The sequence below is a fragment of the Pararge aegeria genome, chromosome 4, assembly GCF_905163445.1.
Source record: "Pararge aegeria chromosome 4, ilParAegt1.1, whole genome shotgun sequence".
Taxonomy (NCBI): Eukaryota; Metazoa; Arthropoda; class Insecta; order Lepidoptera; family Nymphalidae; genus Pararge; species Pararge aegeria.
This window is the reverse complement of record NC_053183.1, coordinates 17,136,155-17,158,411: the sequence shown is the minus strand read 5'-3', so window position 1 is coordinate 17,158,411 and position 22,257 is coordinate 17,136,155. Positions and strand designations below refer to the sequence as shown.

Genomic DNA, 22,257 nt, shown 5'->3' with positions numbered 1-22,257 from the left:
GTTAATAATAATAAATGAAAAATTTGTTTCTTTCATCATTCTTATTTTATTGCTCCGTTTCCTCCACGACTCTCAACATCTACATGTGTTAAATAATATTTGTACGTTACTAATTCGAGGACGTAGCACGAATATAATTAATGATTAAACGAACTTACCTGTACGTGAAGTTCTATCATAATTATATGAAGTGCTACGTCCGAAGAATTAGTAACACCCGCCCTCCCTATTAGCCCAGAATGTTGTGGAAACGTCGCATTTATCTAAACTAAATGAGAAGCGGTGGAGCAGCGGCTATGAGGCGAGTAAAGGAGGTAGTCCATTTTGTGGGTATAATAAAAAAAAAAAAAAAAAAACTCTAAACTACAGTGCTGAAGTGGTGACACCTATGCGGTACTACATGTGTTAAATAATATTTGTACGTTACTAATTCTTCGGACGTAGCACTTCATATAATTATGATAGAACTTCACGTACAGGTAAGTTCGTTTAATCATTAATTATTAACTGGCTTGGACCAAAGAAGATATAAACAAAATTTTCTCAGATTAAAGCTTGCTATGGAAAGTGTATATTGTGACTTAATTCTCTTTGGTGACAACGGTGAGTGGTGACATATTTTATGACATTGATAGAGGTCACCGTTTCAGTATTCGCAAATTGAAATTTGCAAACCTATGTTTTCTTGATTGCTATTGCAATTAATAATAATAGATAATACCCTAGATAAAGTAGAAAAACGCTATTTCGTGAGCGTGTTTCGGTGTGTTGGGTCGTGTTTATTATAACAATATGGGTTCTAGATTTCAAGTTGTTGAACAAGGGCCGCCAATCGAAGTTTTTCAACTTAACAAACTTTTTACTGAAGATACATTCAAAAATAAAGTCAATCTTGGTGTAGGAGGTGAGAGAACTTTCAATATAGGCTTTACGTTTTTTATATAACATTATTTAATAGTTTGTTGGTAAAATTAAAACATTATGTAAGATGTTACTGTAATGAAGTAGTAACAATTACCGGCGTATCCATTTAGTCATTCCTAGCTGATGTAATTTGAGCCACAAAGTAAATAAAAAATAGAATATAAATAAGACTTAATAATTTTTATGAAAGTGGATTAATAAAACTGGTCTATTATTCCCTAAAGTATATAAATTCAATATCAAATTATTACATATACCTTTTATGTTTTTATTAGTATACAGATAATTCAAAATAAATAAAGGAAATATTTTTTAAATTTTGTTTCTTAAATAGTAAATGATTTATTTTTCCTAGTAGTACAAGAAAGCTGTGTCAGAAGGCAACTAACAGATACAATTTTGTATAACATAAAATTCATAACTCTAAATGTCTATTCAAACTTATATATTGGCTTTGGCTTGTTAAAAGCTCCTACGGGGAGACCTTGTGTACAGGTGTGGTACATACAATAAACATGTTTTTACAGCCTACAGAGATGAAAATGGCAAGCCCTGGGTACTGCCTATTGTCCGCAAAATGGAGAAGAAAATGGCTGATGATGACACCCTTCTTCACGAGTACCTTCCTGTATTAGGTAAGCGTTAAGGATCAAAACACATAGGATAATATCTGTTTACAATGAACATTGAACCTTATTTGAATCCATGAAACTAACTTTATTGCCTTATTATGTTACTATGCAATAAAGTTTTGCAATAGATTGTGCTAAATTTGAGTTGCAAGTCTTTTCAACAGTTTGTTGTCCCTCAAGTGATTGAATGGTATGAGGATAATCCAGTTATTCATGGGAGCAAAACATTTTAAAAAGAGGGTTTTGGTATGGTTTATAAATACAAAACAAAAATAGAACTATGAAGAACTGTCTATTGTTGTGGTGTGCAAATATAGAGTATAAATAAATAAAAAAATATTAATTTACATTTAATGTAAAACTATTGTAGAATGTAGAGAAAATAAAAGGCACAATCCTTTTATCATCTCTAAAGGCTACAATAGTTGAACAGATTTTATTGAAAAATTGGTCTTGGAATAATTGGACTCCCAATACTTTACAGGTTTTATCCTGTACTACTCCTGAAATTATGAATATATAATAATCATATGATCTCTAAGCAGATTTTGCATCTATACATAGCAATAAGGTTAGAATGAACATGTACAATACATACACACCAAAATTAATTTAATCTACATTGACCTCTTAACTCTAATTTTTATTCCTGTTCTCATGTAATATAAATTATTACTATTGTTTACCCAGCCAACAATGATAATTGAGTTCCAGCGTCATTCTAGTTATATCAGTCATCATCTAAAAATATAAGTTTGTTGTTAAATTAAACAAAATTATTATGTCAATGTTAATTATTTTATGAAAATCTAGCTGTTCCTCGCGGATCTACACGTGCTAACCACGCTCGTTACAAAATTATAATTCAAATAATTTACGCACCATTTATCTTACTTGTAGGTGTCGCATTGTACGTATTACAATTTTTATTATCTCATAAACTTAATGTCCTAATATACATATATGTAACTAGCTGTTGCCCGCGACTTCGTCTGCGTTTGATTTTGTTTTTAGTTTTTAAAGTATTCAGTATCGCTAAGCCTTAAATGAGTATAGTAGTATAAATATATATATATATATATATATGTATAGCATGTGACTGTCAATTAATTATAGACAAATAATTTGCAATAAAATAAAATTACGACTATAATTAAAGATTTAAGCTATCTTATCTCTTAAGTTGGACCAGACTGCTCACGGTGTGCAAATTTAATTCAAAATCGGTTAAGTAGTTTAGGAGTATATCGCGGACAAACATCGTGACAGGAGATTTATATATATTAAGATGTGTGCTGTAAAGACCAAGGCTTGGTTAGTTGTTTAGATAAAAAAAAAATCTGATTTACTAATCTGTAGAAAAAAAAAGTTTTTTTAGTATTCTATGCCTATTACAAAGATAATTGAAAACGCCTTTTATCTTTTAAAATATTTTATAAGCAGAACCGCACCTCCTTCCTTTTGGCTCACTTTACAAATACTAAAATAATTTTTCCAAATTTAAAGAAAATTTATCTTATAGGTATACAAATATTTTCTCTTTATAATATTTGCATATTCACAATGTAATAAATGTATATACAATCCTATTCGAACATTGCGTTCTTCACAAGTTGGCAAAGTTTCTAAGTGGATGGCTGATGTTAAAATATAATTTGAACAAAGAAATAAAAAAAAACATTATAAAAAGTAGCCGTTTGCGATAAATAATGTTAATATTTGCTGCATGTATGAAGGAAAAACTAACAAACTCGCATTCAAAGTATTATAACGTGTCTAAGTTTTTACATTGTGTTGGCAATGTACACTGTGAGACAATATTGGGGTATTTTTAAATCATCATACATTTATCATTAACATTTACCCACTGACAATTTGTTTACAAACTGACAAGACGGTAAACATGCACGGCAACAATTTTATCGTCATTACGATAACTACTATATGTAACATATTAAATAAATTCTTACAACAGTTCCCCTTATCTTTGCAATCAAAAGTAAGCATCTTTATAACATATTTAGTTTCTTGCGAATAGAATAGAATATATATCTTTATTTACAAAATACATCTTTTAAAGCTGTTACATATTTAAAAAGGTTTTAGTTTAAAGTGTATTGCTATTACCAAAAATTAAGCATCATGCAAATAATGCAACAAATGCCATTTTGTTGTAAAAAATCATTTACAGTATAAAAGTTCTTATTTTTAATATTTTTCGAGTTCAGATCAAAATACAGTTGTCAACACCCGTCCTCCTGCGGTCTTCGTACGAGGCTATTAGCTTAGTTTATTTTTATTTTGTTTACAAAAAGTATCAAAATATGACAGATTTATTATTAAATGATACCAAATTCATTATTAAATAAATGTAATCTAAAGAAACCAAAGAAATTAAATTAAGATCTGAAATGTTTAACAATATATCTGTTACGCCCTTATAAACCAAATCTTATTAAAAAACCGTCCTATACGCGCCGTCTAGCGTTCCGCTACAAAACCATATGAAACCAAAGAAAATTCTGAAATATTGGTTACTTTGCGGAAATCCATGATAGATCTTCGGTAATGTACCCTCTACACACGTTTCACAGTGACTTAACAATTATTCATTGTAAAGGATGCGTCCGTCTCCTGAGGATGCTCCGATTTCGGAGCACAACGTGCGTTGAGGGTACATTGCCGAAGATCTGTTTGGTGTAGAGTATAAGGATTGAATGATGATTCTCCTGCTTTTCGCGGTGTATAGCAAATTAAGCTTAATTCATATAATATAAATGATATATTGATTTTGTTTTTCATAAAAATCCCTTTTATCCCTTTGCTACTACTGTACCTTTCTATCGTGGTGATTATAGGCGAACCCTCACCTACCTTCCTATCGTGGTGATTATAGGCGAACCCTCACCTCGAATGTCGCCTTTAATTCAGCAATGGACTTTGTCATAGACTATTGATTGAAGATAAATTGCCTTGTTGACAGGTTTGGAGAATTTCAGCAACTCATCCGTTTCTATGCTTCTCGGAGAAGATAACCCCGTCATAACTGAAGGCCGAGTAAGTTTAACATTAAAAAAATATTTATAATTAGTAGATTGGATTACGACGTCTTCTATTTCATATCACATATCTAAACTAATAGTGGTTAAGACATAGGACTTTCTTTCGAGTGAACCGACTTCGATATTAGACACGCACTTCTAACTTTTTCGAATTAAGTTTATGGCATATATAAGTATTTTTATAGTGTTCAAAATATGACTTTTTGAAATCTCAAGGGTAACTTTAACCAGCAGCTTCTCCTGGATAAATTGTATGCCCATCTTCAAAATGTCTAGCTACATGTGTGCAACATTTCATCAAGATCGGTTTAATAGCTGAGCCGAACATAGGTTACAAACCAACAAACAGACAGACACAGTTTTGCATTTATGATATTAAAATAATGGTTGTTCACAGGCTTTCGGTGTACAAACGCTGTCAGGCACAGGCAGTTTGCGGGTCGGAGCTGAACTCCTCAACAAGCATCTAAAGTACACCAACTTCTACTATTCCAGTCCTACGTGGGGTCAGTATTAAGTAGTAAATAAATTTACTACGACAATACACACATAACAATCTAGCCCCAAAGTAAGCGTAGCTTGTGTTATGGGTACTAAGATGACTGATGAATATTTTATGGATAATATACATAAATACTTACAATATACAGATAAACACCCAGACACTGGAAAACGTTCATGCTCATCGCACAAACATTCTCCAGTAGTGGACGTCAAATAAAATTGTAACGTTTATTTATAGTAGTTATCAACAAAACTAAATCGACGTTACTTATTATTAAGGTTATTATTTTCGTTAAATTCCCTGTTGACAAGGACGACATGGTTTTCAGTCCAAAAAATGGATGAAGATACGAGTTCAACTGTTACGTTACTTTAAATAGTCAATGTTTATTCACGAAAATCAAATTTTGGAAAAAAAAAAATATGTAAAATCGACACAAATATTTAAAGGAAGATAACGTCTGATTTTTGGGATTTTGTGCAGGTTCTTTTGTTTTCTCGCAAAACGTTTACGACCTCATGGCGCAACGGAGAGCGCAGTGAATACACCCGGGTTCGATTCCCGGCAGGGCCAATTTGGGAATTTATAATTTCTCCTTTCACTCTGGTCTGGTCTGGTGGGAGGCTTTGGCCATGGCTAGTTACCACCCTACCGACAATGACGTGCCGCTAAGCGATTTAGTGTTCCGGGGCGATGTCGCGTAGTAACCGATTATGACTACCATACCCCCTAACAGGTTAGCCCGCTACGATCTTAGACTGCATAATCACTTACCACCAGTTTAGATTACAGTTAAAGGCTAACATGCAGTGGAATTAAAAAAAAAAAAAACGTAAAAATCAAATAAATACCCTCCATCTACTTTTTCGCAAGTGTTTGCTAATTCATAGTCTTTAAGAGTGCAAACGGATTAGCATGTTTAGTTAGATTAACGATGGCCCTGTACCAGTGGCGTGCACAGGGTTTTTGACCTGGGTATGCATAAAGAAGGAAAATGGCATAAAATGGAAAAATCTTTCCCCTTTATGAGTAATACAAAATTTTTAGGGTATGCAGTGCTTTTGTGCTTGTATGAAGTGCACGCCACTGCCCTGTACCCTGTCGAGTGGGTACAAATCCTTACTAATATGAGAAATCTGTTTGTTTATTTGTTCATGCTTTACGCCCTGACTAAACCAACTAAATCAACTAGATTTTTGGGTACGGAGTTGTTGAAAGAGGGGAGAGTAACATAGGCTTATTTTGTTAACCCAGAAAACAAACGGTTCCCACGGGATTTATTAAAAAACAACGCAATAAACGCGAAGAATAGAACCCTCTGTAAGGATTCTGTACCACAATTATAAATAGTCTTGTTTAGATTTAACAGTGAGCCTCATCTGAGCGCCCTAATCTTTAAGAATATCAAAATAAATAGCTCTAGAAAAGAACCACTTCTAGGAATTGGATAATATTCGTAAGCGAATAAAATTAGTAGTAATCTAAAGCCGCCCCAAAACGTTTTTTTTTTAATTTATTTGAGGCCACGGATTCTAGTCCTTTCCAAAATTCTACTCAAATTCAAATTCAAAATTTATTTATTTCAAGTAGGCCTAGTTTATAAGCACTTTAAAAACGCTAAGTTAGTCTGTTTGTAGTAGCTCTACCACCGGTTCGGAAGGCAGATTCCTCTGAGAAGAGCAAGTAACTCAGCAGATTGCTCTTTTCCAACATTATTTTATAGTTTAACATTCTTTATAATTTTTCTGTTTTGTGAGAGAATACAAAAAACTATTACAATTATTTTACAATAATTAAAAATTTTTTGAAACAGTAAATACAATATAAAATAATATTAACTAACTAAAATCTTACACTATTTCAAAACGTTCCTAAACAGCAATTACGAAGACAATATACCGTGAATGCGATAAGATATAAAGCAGTACCGGTGTTAAGTTACATAGTTAATCTATAATCATATTGATCAAAAATAAGATAAAAAAAACTGACTTTTGGAATTAATGTTATACCAATTAAATAGTAAATACATTTTATATAAAACAAGCTTGAATACTATGTGCTACAACTAGCTTCCATCTCAATTTTTTTATAGAAAGTGGGAGTGTACCCTGATGTACTGAATATATGTTCAACGCATAATTATGCGACAGAAGCAATTGCGGTTGATTTGCTATCAACTTCGAGTCTGCCTTCAAAACTCTTTACGAAATCTATATGTAATTTAAATTAAAAAAAAATCAGCCTAGGCATAATATAGAAGACAGATTCTACCGAGAAGAAGCCGGCGAGAAACTTATCAGTTGCTCTCTTTCAACATCAACTGTTTACATTTTAACATTCATTTTTCTATCTTGTGAGAAAGGAAAGCGGAGCCGGGTGCTTCCAAGCAACTTTGTCATTAAGAAATTCATCAATTGCATAGTAACCTCGGTATACATTTCGTTAAAAAAAAACTAAATTGATAACCTCATGCATATTGAAGAAAGTCGGTTAAAAACCGTGCGCATCGACTACATGGAGATAAGTTATTATTTAATCATGTACTTATAACAATCATTTTATCTATATCGATAAGAGTAATCGATAATCTATGTTATCTTTATATTATAAAATAGGTTTTAATCTTGACTACAGTTACACTGACTGTGTCCTATGGTTTTACCCGTTTACAAGACCCTAAGGGTAACGCGATGCAAAAAATAATATATTCCAATCAGAGAGATACATAACATACGAGCAACATACGAACTTCGTTCGAATACGGTTAGAATTTGGCCGTGGCTAGTTACCTCCCTACCGACAAAGACGTGCCGCTAAGCGATTTAGTGTTCCGGTGCGATGTCGCGTGAAAACCGATTAGGGGTATGACTACCATACTCCGTAACAGGTTAGCCCGCTACCATCTTAGACTGCATCATCACTTACCTTTGCTATTAGGCTAACTTGTAGTGAAATAACAAAACATTTTGACCCATGCATATTAGATTTATTTATAAGGCTTTTATTATTTGTTCTACAGAAAACCATCATCTAGTGTTCGTGAACTCCGGTTTCACTCAACCTCGCACTTACCGCTATTGGGACGAGAAAGCTCGGGCTATCGACTTCGATGGCCTCATCGAGGATCTGTCGAAAGCTCCTGAGAACTCCGTGGTTATACTCCACGCCTGCGCTCATAATCCCACGGGCATCGACCCTACGCAGGAGCAATGGCAGAAGATTGCGGATGTTATGGAGGTAGGGACGTTTTAATTGTAAAAGATTATTGTTGCATTCTAATAAGATGGGTAGGAAGTGCAAAGGTGCAGTTTAATATCGAGAAATTTCGGAAAAGTCATTGGTTTGAGAGTAAGAATAATCATTATCATCATAAACATTCGATTGCCGAGTTCTTATCCCTGCACGTACCTCTAACTTTTTTAAGTTAAGTATGTGCGTTTTAAGTAATTAAAATATCACTTGCTTCAACGGTGAAGGAAAACATTGTGAGGAAACTTGCTCGCCTGAGAGTTTCTCATAACGTTCTCAAAGGCTTGTGAAGTCCACCAATCCGTATTGGGCCAGCGTGGTGGACTACAGCCTTAACCCTTATTGTGGGAGCGAAGCCGTGCTCTGTAGTCTTACCTTAGATAGACCTACTACGTCAAACGAGTTACAAGAAACGAGACCGTGGAATGGACATCTCCGACAATAACTGGGCAAAAAATTTAATGCTACACGATATACATTTCAGTTTTTCTTCTTCGTATTAGAAAAACACACGTGAATAGTACTCAAAATAATTTTTATTTTGTTGCCAAGTTTTGAATTTTTTTTGAATAGCGGATGTAATTAGATGGTTACAGATAGTTTCTAGTTTGTTGAAAATTCTTTATTTGTTTGAGATGCGACATGTTACGTGATATAACATTAGAATAATTTATTAGGCCGCCTTTTGTATTCTACTTCTGTCTTTGTATTTCTATTGTTTTTTTTTTTATTGTAACTTAATAGTGGTGTACAAATAAACAATAATAATAATAATAGAATAATGGAAGTTTCTGTTCTTTAATGAAAGTTAAAAAAGTTAAATGTTAGAGTTACAATATCGGCTCCCTTAAGCGACCTTTGTGCGTTGAAAAACTCTTAAATCTATCCCGAGAGTTTTTTCCTCCCCTCATAGCGGGTGTGACGATGTGCGCGCGCAATTACCTACAGCCTTTTAAAATCGAAAATTGTAGAAAAAAAAAAATTTCTACAATTCTACAATAAACTACCAATTGACATCTTGGAGATGTCTCTTAAAAAGTTCAAAGTTTGTATTAAACGTAAGCTTATAGAAAAGTCCTGTTATAGTATAAAGGACTACGTAAACGATAAAAAAGCTTGGGTGTAAATTATTGCTCTAACCAGGTTGCTCTTCTAATAATTTAAAATGACATTGTGAGATGGTGATAACAAAAAAAAAAAAAAAAAAAACACCCGGCTAAGTTTGTTGTGGGCTTCTTAGACCGGGACGCGTTTGGAACCCTCGTAGCTTTAGTTTTAAGTTTACGAATGTGGTTATCGCCATCATCTCACTACCGTGTAATTCTTATGTACGCATCAAAAGTGCCACCTATGGGCCTACTTAAATAAAGATATTTTTGACTTTGACTTTGACTATCGTGTAACCATGTGCGCGCACATATCGTTACATCGTATAACTTCACTCCCATGAGTTCTTCCTAACGTCGCTAAACAAGTATAACTTTAAAAAATCAAAATTGCTTGGTTTCAGGAGCGCAAACTGTTCCCGTTCTTCGACAGCGCGTACCAAGGATTCGCTACGGGAGACCTGGACAGGGACGCCTGGGCGGTACGACACTTCGTCAAACGCGGCTTTGAACTCGTCTGCGCACAGTCCTACGCCAAGAATTTCGGATTGTACAGTGAGTATTAAAATTTTTATTTATTCAGCACAATACATAATGTTACATTTATAATTTTTTTTTAATTTTTTGATTGCTGATAGATGCAAACTTTCCATACTTATAAAAAATAATAGAATATTTAAATAAATTTAACTATATCATGTTACACGTGTGCTTTCTAAGTCGTAAGCAATAAGTTCTGGCCGTGGGTTCGATTCCCACACCTCGAATATGTTTGTGTAATGAAACATGTTCTCAAAGGTGTGTGGAGTCCACCAATCCGCACTGGGCCAGCGTGGTGGACAACGGCCTTAGCCCTTCTCATTGTGGTAGGAGACCCGTGACTTGTAGTGGGTCGGTAATGGTTTGATGATGATGGAAAAAAAGGTTATAATTTATTCTCCAACTTTAACATTCACAAACTTTAGTTTTCCATGTACATTCTATTACAATGCACAAAGCAAATCCAACCACTGCCGGCCGTTGGCGCAGTAGGCAGCGACCCTGCTTTCTGAGTCCAAGGCTGTGGTGTCGATTCCCACAACTGGAAAATGTTTCTGTAATGAACATTAATGTTTTTCAGTGTCTAGGTGTTTATCTGTATATAATAAGTATTTATGTATATTATTCATAAAATTATTCATCAGTCATCTTAGTACCCATAACACAAGCTACGCTTACTTTGGGGCTAGATGGCGGTGTGTGTATTGTCGTAGTATATTTATTTATTTAACCACTGTTTTATTTCCAGACGAGCGTGTGGGCAACCTGACGATCGTGCTCTCCGATAAAGCGCACGTCGCTCCGCTGAAGTCGCAACTGACATGGATCGTGCGCGGCATGTACTCTAACCCGCCGGCGCACGGAGCACGCGTAGTCGCAAACGTGCTTGGCGATGAAAAGCTTTTTGACGAATGGTACGTTTTTTCACAGCACTTTATTTTTAACAACATTGAAATTGACGGGTGAATTGAGCCTTAGTTAGTTCGCCTGCAAGTTTTTTTGTTTTAATATACAGATTTAAATAAAAAAACTGAGGCCCTATAGTTCCTATCATTAAAATTAACAATTATTCTTCTAAAACTTTTCAAAATGTAGTCTTAATTTAATTCATACAAAAAAAATCTTGTTATTTCTGTATGTATACCAAATACATGTCCCTGTTGCTAAACCACTGCGAGCACGCACAATAGGGTCGCGGTTCGCGCTGTTATAACGGGAATTAACTTTATCTTTTTAAAAAAGGATAATTAATAACACTGAAAATAAAAGATAAATATTCACTAGGTAGAATGTTTATTCACTTGTTACACACACACTTCACTTCGTGGCAACCGAATAACAACACCCGAGGATTCCCGTCGCAGTCTTAGCTTAGATGGAATGTGCTGATGTGTTACTTCGCATCAGCCCTTTCCTATGCAGACGAAAGGTATAACAGCGCTGTTGCCGATATACATTACAGAGTAGCAACAAATAGAGTAACTATGTGAAATATTGAATATTAAATATTTAACATATTTTGAGTAAAAAAAAAAAAATTGGTTGCCTGTAAAGTCGGTATACGGGCGAAAGTTTTACGTGACAACGACTTTGAGTGGTAAAATAATTTTAATGTGAATATTCATTCGTATAGTAGGAAGAAGGATGAAATAATAGTAACAATTTAAAACATTTATACAAAGAATTATATTTAAAACATTAATTTATACAAAGAATCTCGCACTGAATTTCATATTAACAAAATTTTATTTTTACCTTTACACATACATACGTATTTATATACAAATATACATACAATAACTTGCAATACATTTGCGTACAATGAAACAGCGTTTACTACAAAGGGACGCGTGCCTTTCACTTTTTATGTCTGTCTCTCTCGCTCTTAGGCGGGCTAACCATGCCCGAGTGGAAGGGGCGCGTGCCTCTCACTCGCTCTCATTGTGAGCGCATAACGTGAGCGGAGCGTAACGCAGTTTCTTGAAGTGTCACCCGGCAAACCAATTTATAAGACGTTGTCACGTCAAAAGTCGTAGAACAAAAGTTGTTAGTTTTAATATAAATAACTACAGGCCGAGAGCTTTCTAGTATTATTTATTCAACCCTGTATACAACGTTTTACCGAATTACGAAATAATGTTAAAGGATGCATAAGTATTTCACAAGGAAACCATTGAATCAAAACAAGCATATTTATTTTTCCATACAAACGAATTTAAAAAATTCTGAGTGTTCACTTATGACAACCGTATATATCTATTCTAATAATCTAATAATTTAAAATGACATTGTGAGATGGTGATAACAAAAAAAAAAAAACACCCGGCTAAGTTTGTTGTGGGCTTCTTCTTAGACCAGGACGCGTTTGGAACCCTCGTAGCTTTAGTTTTAAGTTTACGAATGTGGTTATCGCCATCATCTCACTACCGTGTGGTTCTTATGTACGCATCAAAAGTGCCACCTGTGGGCCTACTTGAATAAAGATATTTTTGACTTTGACTTTATAAGATAAAAGACCAACACGCGCATAGTACCTACGCTAGCATGATTTTAATTTTGCATTTAAAGTTCGGGCTGTATCTGATTTCTTTCAGTAAAAACTATGGTTTACTCAAAAACTATTAGGTTTTCGGTTTCACAGATAATTCTAAGAGATACTGTCTCTTCGAATCATAGAGGCGTTCATAGAGGGTATGAACAGGGTATGCAGATGATATAAAATGAAAAAACTCCAGTACGAGTTATAAAAAACTTAAGGATAGGCATTGTTAGAGTTATAAAAAGCCTACCGTAAAGTATTTATAACTCGTAATGGAGATTTTCTTAATTTTATATCATCTGCATACCCTGTGCATACCCTCTATTCACGCCACTGATCATGTACCTCCAAAGACTGTAAAGTATTACACGTTGTATAGGCTTGCGTTTGACGGCAATGCGTGTAAGATTAATTTCCGTACACGGAGTATAAATTGCGATGGTACAAATAGCGTGGACGTTTTTCAGTGTTCTTATTGTTATGATTTGTTCACAGGAGGGGTCACATCAAATTAATGTCGTCACGAGTGATCGAAATGAGGGAAGCCTTGAGAGCTCAACTAATAAAGTAAGCCCACTGTTGCTTATATTGCTGTTTGATTCAAGTAGTAGTGGTGCTTTTTGTGACAGAGCTCGTCCGGAGAAGTACTATCGCCAAGCAGCATTGGTGTGCTCCGATCTGAAGGGCGTAGTTGCCGGTGTAATTACTGGCGCATGAGGCTTAACATTTGTGCCTGGGAAGTGGGAACATATTGCATCCTGGAAATAAACGTAGGATTATATATATCCCGGAAAAAAATTGTACATATGCATGGCTTAAACTTACTTGAACATACATACTACATTCACATATTAACTACAAAAATACCGATATAAATTTATATATACTATAATAGATATTTATGATATATATTTATGCTAATATAAACTTACACAATACTCAATTACAAAGATAAGTAATAATTTTTTAAACGATGTTTGTTTGTGTGTTTTTTTTTAAACACCGGTTGGAAGCCAGTTCCAAGCCCTGCCACATAAAACTTCAGTGCCTTCAAGGCAATAATGAATAGACATTTTCTAAGCAAGCGCGCCCCAACTTAAACCGCATCATGTCTTTCCATCAGGCATGACAGTAATCAAGCGCAGGCCAATAATGATATTCATTATTATTACAGATTAGGCACGCCGGGCAACTGGGACCACATCGTCAAGCAAATCGGTTTATTCTCCTACACGGGCCTCACCCCCCGGCAGTGTGAGCACCTGATACAGGAGCACCACATTTACCTGCTGCGCTCCGGGAGGATCAACATCTGCGGCCTTAACCCCGGGAACGTGGAGTACGTCGCCAGGGCAATCAACGATGCCATCGTCAAGTTCCCGGCTAAAGAGTAATTTGTTTTTTTTTTCATTTCAATTAATTGTTATTTTGAAGATTCGGGTTGTGTAAGCGATGCAAACCATTCACAAAGTAATAAATAAGTAAGTAATGTATAAGGCTGTGCCTATTGTTAGATGGAAATGTTCATACATCAGAAGTGGGATCGCTTTGTACTATTGTACACAAGAGATGGATAAATTACATTGATTATTAGCCTGTGAAATCTTATTTAGCATTTGACAAGTTAAATGCATGAATATAAAATAAAATTGCTTTATTAAATCTTCAAATGAAAATATTTGCGAAGCGAAAGCTCCCAGTTTGATAATGAAAAATAGCATTTTTTACAATCAATACTATACGCAATTTAATTGCAGATTCTTTTAGTAGAAAGCGTTGATTGTGTCTTTTTCGACTATTAACTCTTGCATTTATATTTTATTTCTATGGCAGCTAAAAAAAAACGATATAATTCTTGAATTCATATTTTTTGTGTGATAAAAGCATTTAATACTCACAGAATTTGAAAATAAAACTATTTTCTCTAACATATTTTCGCTTACACAGCTTAAATCTATAAAGGCAGATAATTTACAGTTATAGAATATCTGAAAAATAGAGAATTTTAACTTTTTACGCGACTTTTATAGACTTTATATATACGATCCCGTATAAACGATGGCAAGTTAATATTATAAATACCATTAAGTTATTTGCCGTATCTTATATTATTATAAAAAAGTTAACATACTATTTATGCTTTTATTTCGAATATGTATAGGATAGACTACTGTACCAGAATAATTTTATATAGATTTATCTAAAATTTTTATCACATTATACTAACAATTATAGAGGATTCCTAAATATTGTAAGGAGATTACAATTTTACAGTTTGTATAGATAGGTTATAATTTTTATAGAATATACAATAATAGTGTTAATAACAAAGAAAACGTCTAAGCTACTTCTAAAAATTGCTGTCAAAGAAGTTTAACTTTTTAATTATTTGAATTGGTAACACTGCCAATCTCAACGAATTGTGTGTTCAAATGAAATGGAACAAGAGGCCTTATTGGTCGCAAGATATTTTATGAAGTAATTTTGGACTTTGCTGTATGCTTTTACTAACACATTCAAGGCCTTTAGTAAAGCTTTTAGAGGCCACAGACAAAAAACCTGTTAAACCAATAGAAAGTCTATAATATCATATCGCGTAATAGGAAAAGGAAACATTCGGGTGAAGTTTTATTATATTGTCTAATGATATTGCTGGTTTTTAATTAGAAAGAGGCTCATGCTTGACCACTGTTAATTATTTCTGTGAAATTCTTATATCTACTTTGATAAAATATTATACCAAGATGTACTTTCATAACAACGAATGTTTCTAGACTATTGTCTAAATATATTTTACTCACTTTCTATTGGTGTATAGTTGCGTGAGAATTGATAGTTTCATAAATCACACACAGCTTCGCACATTCTAGAAAATATTATATGAAAAAAATGCCTTTATCTAGTTAGTATTTATTTTTTTGAATTGTTTTAGAAGAAAATGATAAAAAACGTTGCAGAAATAAATCTCAGTTACCAAAACTATTGTTTTATTTTAGCTCTTAAACGCTCAGGAGCGAGGATTCGAATCATTTCGCGCAGATACTGAATCCCTGTAATTTTGTATGACTAATGTCTTAATATAGGACTAAGTTGTTTTCCAGTATAGAATTTATTGCGAAGTCATTACCATTTTTTTTATTGCACTACACGTATTGCCCTTGATAGCAATATCACCTGGAAGCAAATGATGATGCATTCTAAGGTGGTAACGGGCTAACTTGTAATCGGTTTATATACGACATAGTAGCGGAAAGCTAAATTATCTGCAGGGTGAATCGAGCCCGGGAATTCACAAATAAAACCATAGCGCTCACCGCTGAGCCAGGGCGATCGTCAAAAAGTGTTAAAGTAATGTTAAAACGAGACAGTTATGTATCTGAAATCTGTCTCGATTAAAAGTTAACTTTGACTGAGCTAAGCTAACTAATTATAAATAAAAAACAATAAAGAAAATATATAGAGTTAATATATTAGAAAGAATAGAAACTATATTATTAATGAAAACCTTATTATTAAAATAATAGTAAGTGAATCACGCAAAATAGAAAAAGATATAACTCTGAAGAATACGCGCGCAAATATTCAAGGGAATCGGGAGCGGTATAATGCAGCATTATGCCGTTTGCCGTGACGGCATAAGATTCTATTTTTTTTATTTTATTTTATTCATTTATTTGTAATCAACAGCGTTGCATACAATATAATTTTACATTTAGACTTAATGCTAAAATAAGGCCAAATAGGATTACAATCCTTAGCTTGACAATTTACTTAAATGCTATACTTAAACTACTAATTACAACAGGTTTGGAAATTTGAAGAAACTAAACAATTTAAACAAGCTTTACAATTTAACAAGATATTAATAATACAAAAGAGTAGTAAGATAATTACAAAAGTGTGTGTGTGTGTGTTTGTAGTGTGTGTGTGTGTGTGTGTGTGTGTGTGTGTATGTATGTGTGTGTGTGTGTGTGTGTGTGTGTGTGTGTGCGCGTGTGTGTGAGAGAGAGTATGCATTGATAATATGTATTTATGTACTATTATAGATATTAATATAAATATTATAACTTACACGTTATTAAGTTTCCGATGTAGGCTAGATATTTCTGTTTTTAATTGTATTTTGGATAAGTGAAAAAGATCGATATCTGAGTAAGTTTTATTATAGGTACGTGCCAGGCGTAAAAGCACGGAATTTCGAGCGTAGATTGTATTTGATTTTGGTACACGTAATAGCTGCGGTTTTCGAGGCCTAAAGGAGGAAGCATTGAGTGAAAATGCAGACAGCAGTCTAGGACAGTCAATTCGTCCAGTCAAAATAGCTTGTAGCAGTAGCATGTCACTTTGGTTTCTTCTTAGTTCCAGGGAGTCAATTTTGTAATGAGTACAGGCTTCTTTGTAACTGTTAAATTTTTTGAATTCTTTGAAGGCCAGGTACTTAAGAAATTGTTTTTGTATTGATTCAAGCCTATGAGTATGTATAATATAATAGGGTGACCAAATGTTGCATGCATATTCGAGAATACTACGAACATACGCAAAATACAAGGTTTTTATACATTCTATATTACTGAAATTACGTGTTACTCGTTTAATAAATCCTAGTTGTTTGTAGGCTTTGTCCGCCACAACTTCGACGTGGTCATTCATCGATAGTTTAGTGTCAATTTTAATACCCAGGTCTCGGACGGTTTGGACTTTAGCAATGTTTGAACCATTGATTTGATAGTCGTAAGTTATTGAGCTAGTTTTACGGGATAGAGTAATGTGGTGACATTTTTTAACGTTAACAATAATTCTATTCCTGGCATAGTACTTACTCAGGTTGTTTAAGTCTTCTTGCAGCCGAGAACAATCCTCAAGGAAACGTATTTTAAGGAAAATTTTCATATCGTCAGCAAACATTAAATGTTGCGCATGGCTGAAACAGCTACCAATATCATAAAGATAGGCGTTGTATAAGAGGGGACCAAGGATAGACCCTTGGGGTACCCCTGACGGTATGGTTACAAAGTTGCTCCTAGCACTGCCCGTTACTACAGCCTGCATACGGTTTTTGATGTATGAAGTCAGCCATCGGAGCAAGTTCCCGCTTATTCCTAGGACGCTTAGCTTGTGGAGTAGGATCACGTGATCCACACGGTCGAAAGCTTTTTCGAAATCCGTGTAGATCACATCCACCTGGCATCTCTCATCCATGCTTCGCAATACATAGTCCGTGAAGACTGCTAAGTTGGTAACAGTGGAACGATTTTTCATGAAGCCATGCTGCTCGTAAGGGATAGATCTCGAAATGATTGGGGATATGTATGAATAAATAACTGATTCGAAAAGTTTGCTCATTACGTTAAGAATAGAGATAGGTCGGTAATTCTCTATTTGAGTTTTTGATCCACTTTTATGAATGGGGACTATTAGTGCTTGTTTCCAGATGTCTGGGAAACTGCAGTAGACATTTAAAGAGAGGTTAAAGATGATCGTGAGAGGTTTCGCCAGATTCGTAGCACATTTGGTTAGAAAAATTGGAGGAATACCATCGCTACCGGCTCCCTTATTAGTTTTTAGAGTTTTGAGAAGCTTGAGTACAGTATTCTCGTCAATGGTGATTTTACAGATGGATTCTTTATAGCTCGAATTTGAGTGGCTCATAGCGTCGTAGGAACTTGCCGGTTTTGCGAAAACACTCTCAAAATATTCACTGAAACCGTAACAAGCAGACTCTTCATCTGTGTATACGGTGTTGCCTAATGTAAGCTTGGTGGGGTATCCATTTTTACTATTTCTAAGAGATTTAGTGAAGGAAAAGAGAAGCTTAGGGTCCTTTGCGATGTAAGTTTGCATATTTTGGATGTAAGAGGTGTAACACTTATTCTGTATTTGTTTCTGTCTCGCTCTTAGAATAGCAAACTCATCATAATCGCGGGGATTTTTGTACACTTTCCATTCTTTGTGCTTACGGAGTTTATCTTTCACTATGTGGATTAAAGGTTTAGAATACCATACTGGAAAATTAGATTTGTACTTTACTTTTGCTGGGACAAATCTCTTAATTGCTTCGTTTAGAATGGAATAAAATATTTCAACTACATCGTTCATTGATTTAGCTGAGAGTGCTTCGTGCCAATTGATATTGGACAAATGCTCGTTGATTTGCCTGTAGTCTCCTTTGAAAAAGTTGGGTTTTTTGACAGGTTTTTGGCGAGTGTTACGAAGAAGCAGATTAGAGAGATTGAATTGGAGACACGGGTGAAACGTGTCTTCGGGGACTAGAGGATTTGGGCAGTGGTTCACACTGAAGTCAATATTACTGAACAAAAGATCCAAGGTGTTATGCTTACTGTTAGGAATAGTATTAAGTTGTTTTAGTCCAGATAGGTTACATATATCTATTATATTCATAAAGGCATTATGTAACTCAACTGGTCCGCGTTTGCGGATGGTGGGTCCGGAGTCAGACCACGTTACGTTAGGTAGATTGAAGTCTCCGGCTAAGATAATGTAGTCGTTAGGGTACTGGGCAATGAGCTCAGCAAGTCGAGAGGAAATGGATTCAAGTCGAGTCGGTAAGATGTTGTCTGGTGGCGCATAGATTAACCCGATGTGAATATTACGAGTACCTTGAATTTGCTGGGACTGAGCGGGTATAGTCGCCCATAAAGATTCGACGCCAGGACACGTCCATTCCCGATGGAGCTGTATATTTAACTCTTTACGCGCACATAATAAGACTCCGCCACCCTTTTTTTTAGTGGATGTCTTTGAGTTTCGATCACACCGAAGGACGTCATATCTATCATCGCAAATTTCACGGTCGTAAATACCTTCTGTTAACCATGATTCTGTGATTAAGATGAGATCATATCTGTGATTTAAAATATTTAGTCGAAACATCTCAGTTTTGGTACGCAAACCACGTACATTTTGGTAAAGTAATTCTATGGGACTAGCGCCTGTGGACATAACGTGGTCAATACAAACATAAAACTATAATATATACTGTATTTTGAAGAATTACGTGGTTTACGACGTGTTGCTCTTAAAGGGTAAGTGTAGGCTAGAAGGCAATTATTTGAAGCATGGAGAAGAAATTTGGAAACAGAGTTACTAAAGTAGTGTGTGCTTGTTTTATTGAGTGTAGTATGAGGTGCAAAAGAGAACTGTAGGATGTGTGGTTTAGTTTGCTGAAATTTATTTATGTGTAGTGCATAATATGATGAATGAAATATTAGAGTGTGTAAGTTATTGTGTCGAGTATGGAATAGTCGTGTATGTTGCGAATATTTAGTACAGGTACTAAAGTCATTTATAAAAAGATAATTCGAGGAAAGTTTAACGCTTACGGTCACTTTATTTTGGATAGATCCTTTTCGAGACGTATGTTCAAAGCAGGTGATTCCTCGTTTTTTCTTAAAAAAATATTGCAGTTACGTACCCATACATACTTGTAAGCCTTTTGTTGTGCAAGAGTTTTAGTCGCTTTTAGTAACTGCTTGTTTTCCGGTGTTAGGTGCTCGTTTACGAAAATTTTTTTCTCCGTGCCTTCGATGCCTATGTCTTTCGTACAAACGCCCTTTTTTCTTTTTAATCCGGAGAGTAGATTGTCTTTGCACAGTCGGTTTTTCATTTTTACTACAATGGGCTTGGGTCTTCCCGTTATGGTCTTTTGTGGTTGGACACGGTGTGCAAATTCGATATCGCCCTGCTTGAGTTCAACGCCCGCATGCCTGGCAATCTTTAAAACAAGATCCACTGGCGATTCACTACTCGTTTGAGGCAGCCCTACGATTTCTAAGTTGTTAATTCTTGCCTGTTGCTGTTGTCTGCCGAACTGGGCGCGCAGGTCCGATACCTGATCATCAGATGCATCGATGCGCTCCTGTAGTACGCGTAAGTCGTTTTTGAGATGATCGTTTTCTATCTGGAGCTGACTGTAAGAGGCCTGAAGTTGGGAGAATTCTGACGACAGAGATGCGATTTCGCTTTTTATTTCCGCAAAAATGGTCGTTTTAAGTTCCTCGACTATTTCGAACTTGATTGTTTTCAGCTTAGAGTCTAAGATGTTCTCAAAACGACAGAGTAACTTTGAGTTATCAGTTAACTCTTTTGTGACGTCACGTTTGGACAACGCATCATCAGAATCGTCACAAACCGAGCGCTGGATCTTGTTTAATTTGTCAACTCGAACTGGCGTGTTACTGTTGTCCCCGCCTTTTCGTGCTGCAGCAACGCAGTTCGGGCACTTCCACTGAGTCCTCGCTTGCGTCGAGTCACCCGTAAATCCAACGCAGTCAGAGTGATACATACAGCTACACAGATTGCATTTTATCCGCTTTACGGTTACGCTGATGTGCTCTTTGCATGCTTCACAAGTACCAACCATTGTTGTAACGAAATTATAAAATGAAATTAAAAACGAAAATAATCTCGGCACGTAGTTGGTAGGATTCGAACCGGGTGTTATGCGAATTTAAGGCAGCTGTAGTACCAAACTCGCTACTGATGCACGTACTAAAAGTGGCGAAATAGTTGGCCAGGATGATGTTCCGGTCTCGTAGCGACAGGCCACGTAATGTGATTAGTTTTCTACCCACTTTTGAATATGTTTAATAGTATTACTATGAACTACTATTTTTTGTGATAAATCTAAATTTTCAACACTAATTGATAAAAATCAGTTATAAGTAAGTCGAAACACCACTGCACATTGCACAATTTCAAGGTCTGAGGGAGATTTAATGTTATCTTTACGTTCTTTGTAGTATGAAAACACAGAGACTTGTCAGTATTTACAACACGGGTTTTTACCGGATTTCTTTAAAAGCTAGCTTCACAAACACTTCCACTGTTGCTTTACACTGTTATAAGTTTAAACAGAACTTATTTTTGGACAATTTGCGTTGTATTATATTTTTAATAATAGTTTATCACGGAGCTAATATGCCGTTGGCGACACATTTTAGTGACAAGGCGCGCCAATAGATGTTTAACAATGATCTTTTCAGGAATATCTGATTTATAGAATTAAACTGGATGTATTTTTGTTTACAGTGATGATTCAAGGGCAAAGTTATAGCAACGGGAGTGTAAAGGCAACGTTCATGAGAGCGGTACGAAACAAGTTTTAAATGGTTGTTTGGGACAATTTGGTGATTGGTTTTATGTTTTTCTTACCGTTACTGTAACTTTGTGAACTCTATATATAAGATTTGTTGACTTTAAAACTTTTTCGTCTTATCTCATATAAATAGAATGAGAAAATAGTAGACATAATTGTGTAGTGGTGTGCATAGCTCTACATATACATAATTAGTTTGATCCGATCAGCGTATCCGTATCCTTACTGCTTAGTGCGAGATCTGCCTATTTTCGATCGCGCATGAGTTGACTACGATTTATACGGAATCGCATGAGCGCCATCTAGTTATTATACTGGGAAAAGTATTGTCAGGTATTACAACTGAGAATATGCGGTCTCGATACTTAGCTCTGATACGATAGGCGATACGTTGCGATTTTTTTCCTAGGTTTTTGTTTGATTATCGATAGGAAAGATGTCACAAAACTGGCATTATATACGAAGAGCTATATAGTGATCGGATTCAGCAGATAATACATATCTGGAATTAACTAATGGCCTTATGATCGACATGCTACCCACTAGGGCATTGAGTCGTAACCGTGAATGTACGAGAACTAT

At 35.2% G+C, this 22,257-nt stretch overlaps 1 protein-coding gene across 1 annotated transcript; it reads left to right on the top strand.

The window, feature by feature from the left end:
- The first annotated feature begins 627 nt into the window (after positions 1 to 627).
- On the top strand, positions 628 to 22,244 carry LOC120623539 (aspartate aminotransferase, cytoplasmic). Its single transcript, XM_039889593.1, has 10 exons — positions 628 to 904; positions 1,452 to 1,559; positions 4,540 to 4,613; positions 5,016 to 5,124; positions 8,146 to 8,363; positions 9,886 to 10,036; positions 10,770 to 10,935; positions 13,056 to 13,127; positions 13,735 to 13,950; positions 21,609 to 22,244. Exons 1-10 carry the CDS (start codon positions 793 to 795, stop codon positions 21,631 to 21,633), a joined length of 1,251 nt encoding a protein of 416 aa, XP_039745527.1. The 5' UTR covers positions 628 to 792; the 3' UTR covers positions 21,634 to 22,244.
- Positions 22,245 to 22,257: the final 13 nt, after the last annotated feature.

What these genes read in the sequence shown, in the direction of transcription:
- LOC120623539 (XM_039889593.1), top strand. Translation starts at nt 793, where the DNA reads ATGGGTTCTAGATTTCAAGTTGTTGAACAAGGGCCGCCAATCGAAGTT. An exon ending in GAAAAGCTTTTTGACGAATG is followed by an intron (nt 10,936 to 13,055) that starts GTACGTTTTTTC and finishes ATTTGTTCACAG; the next exon opens with GAGGGGTCACATCAAATTAA. An exon ending in GTCAAGTTCCCGGCTAAAGA is followed by an intron (nt 13,951 to 21,608) that starts GTAATTTGTTTT and finishes TTTTGTTTACAG; the next exon opens with TGATGATTCAAGGGCAAAGT.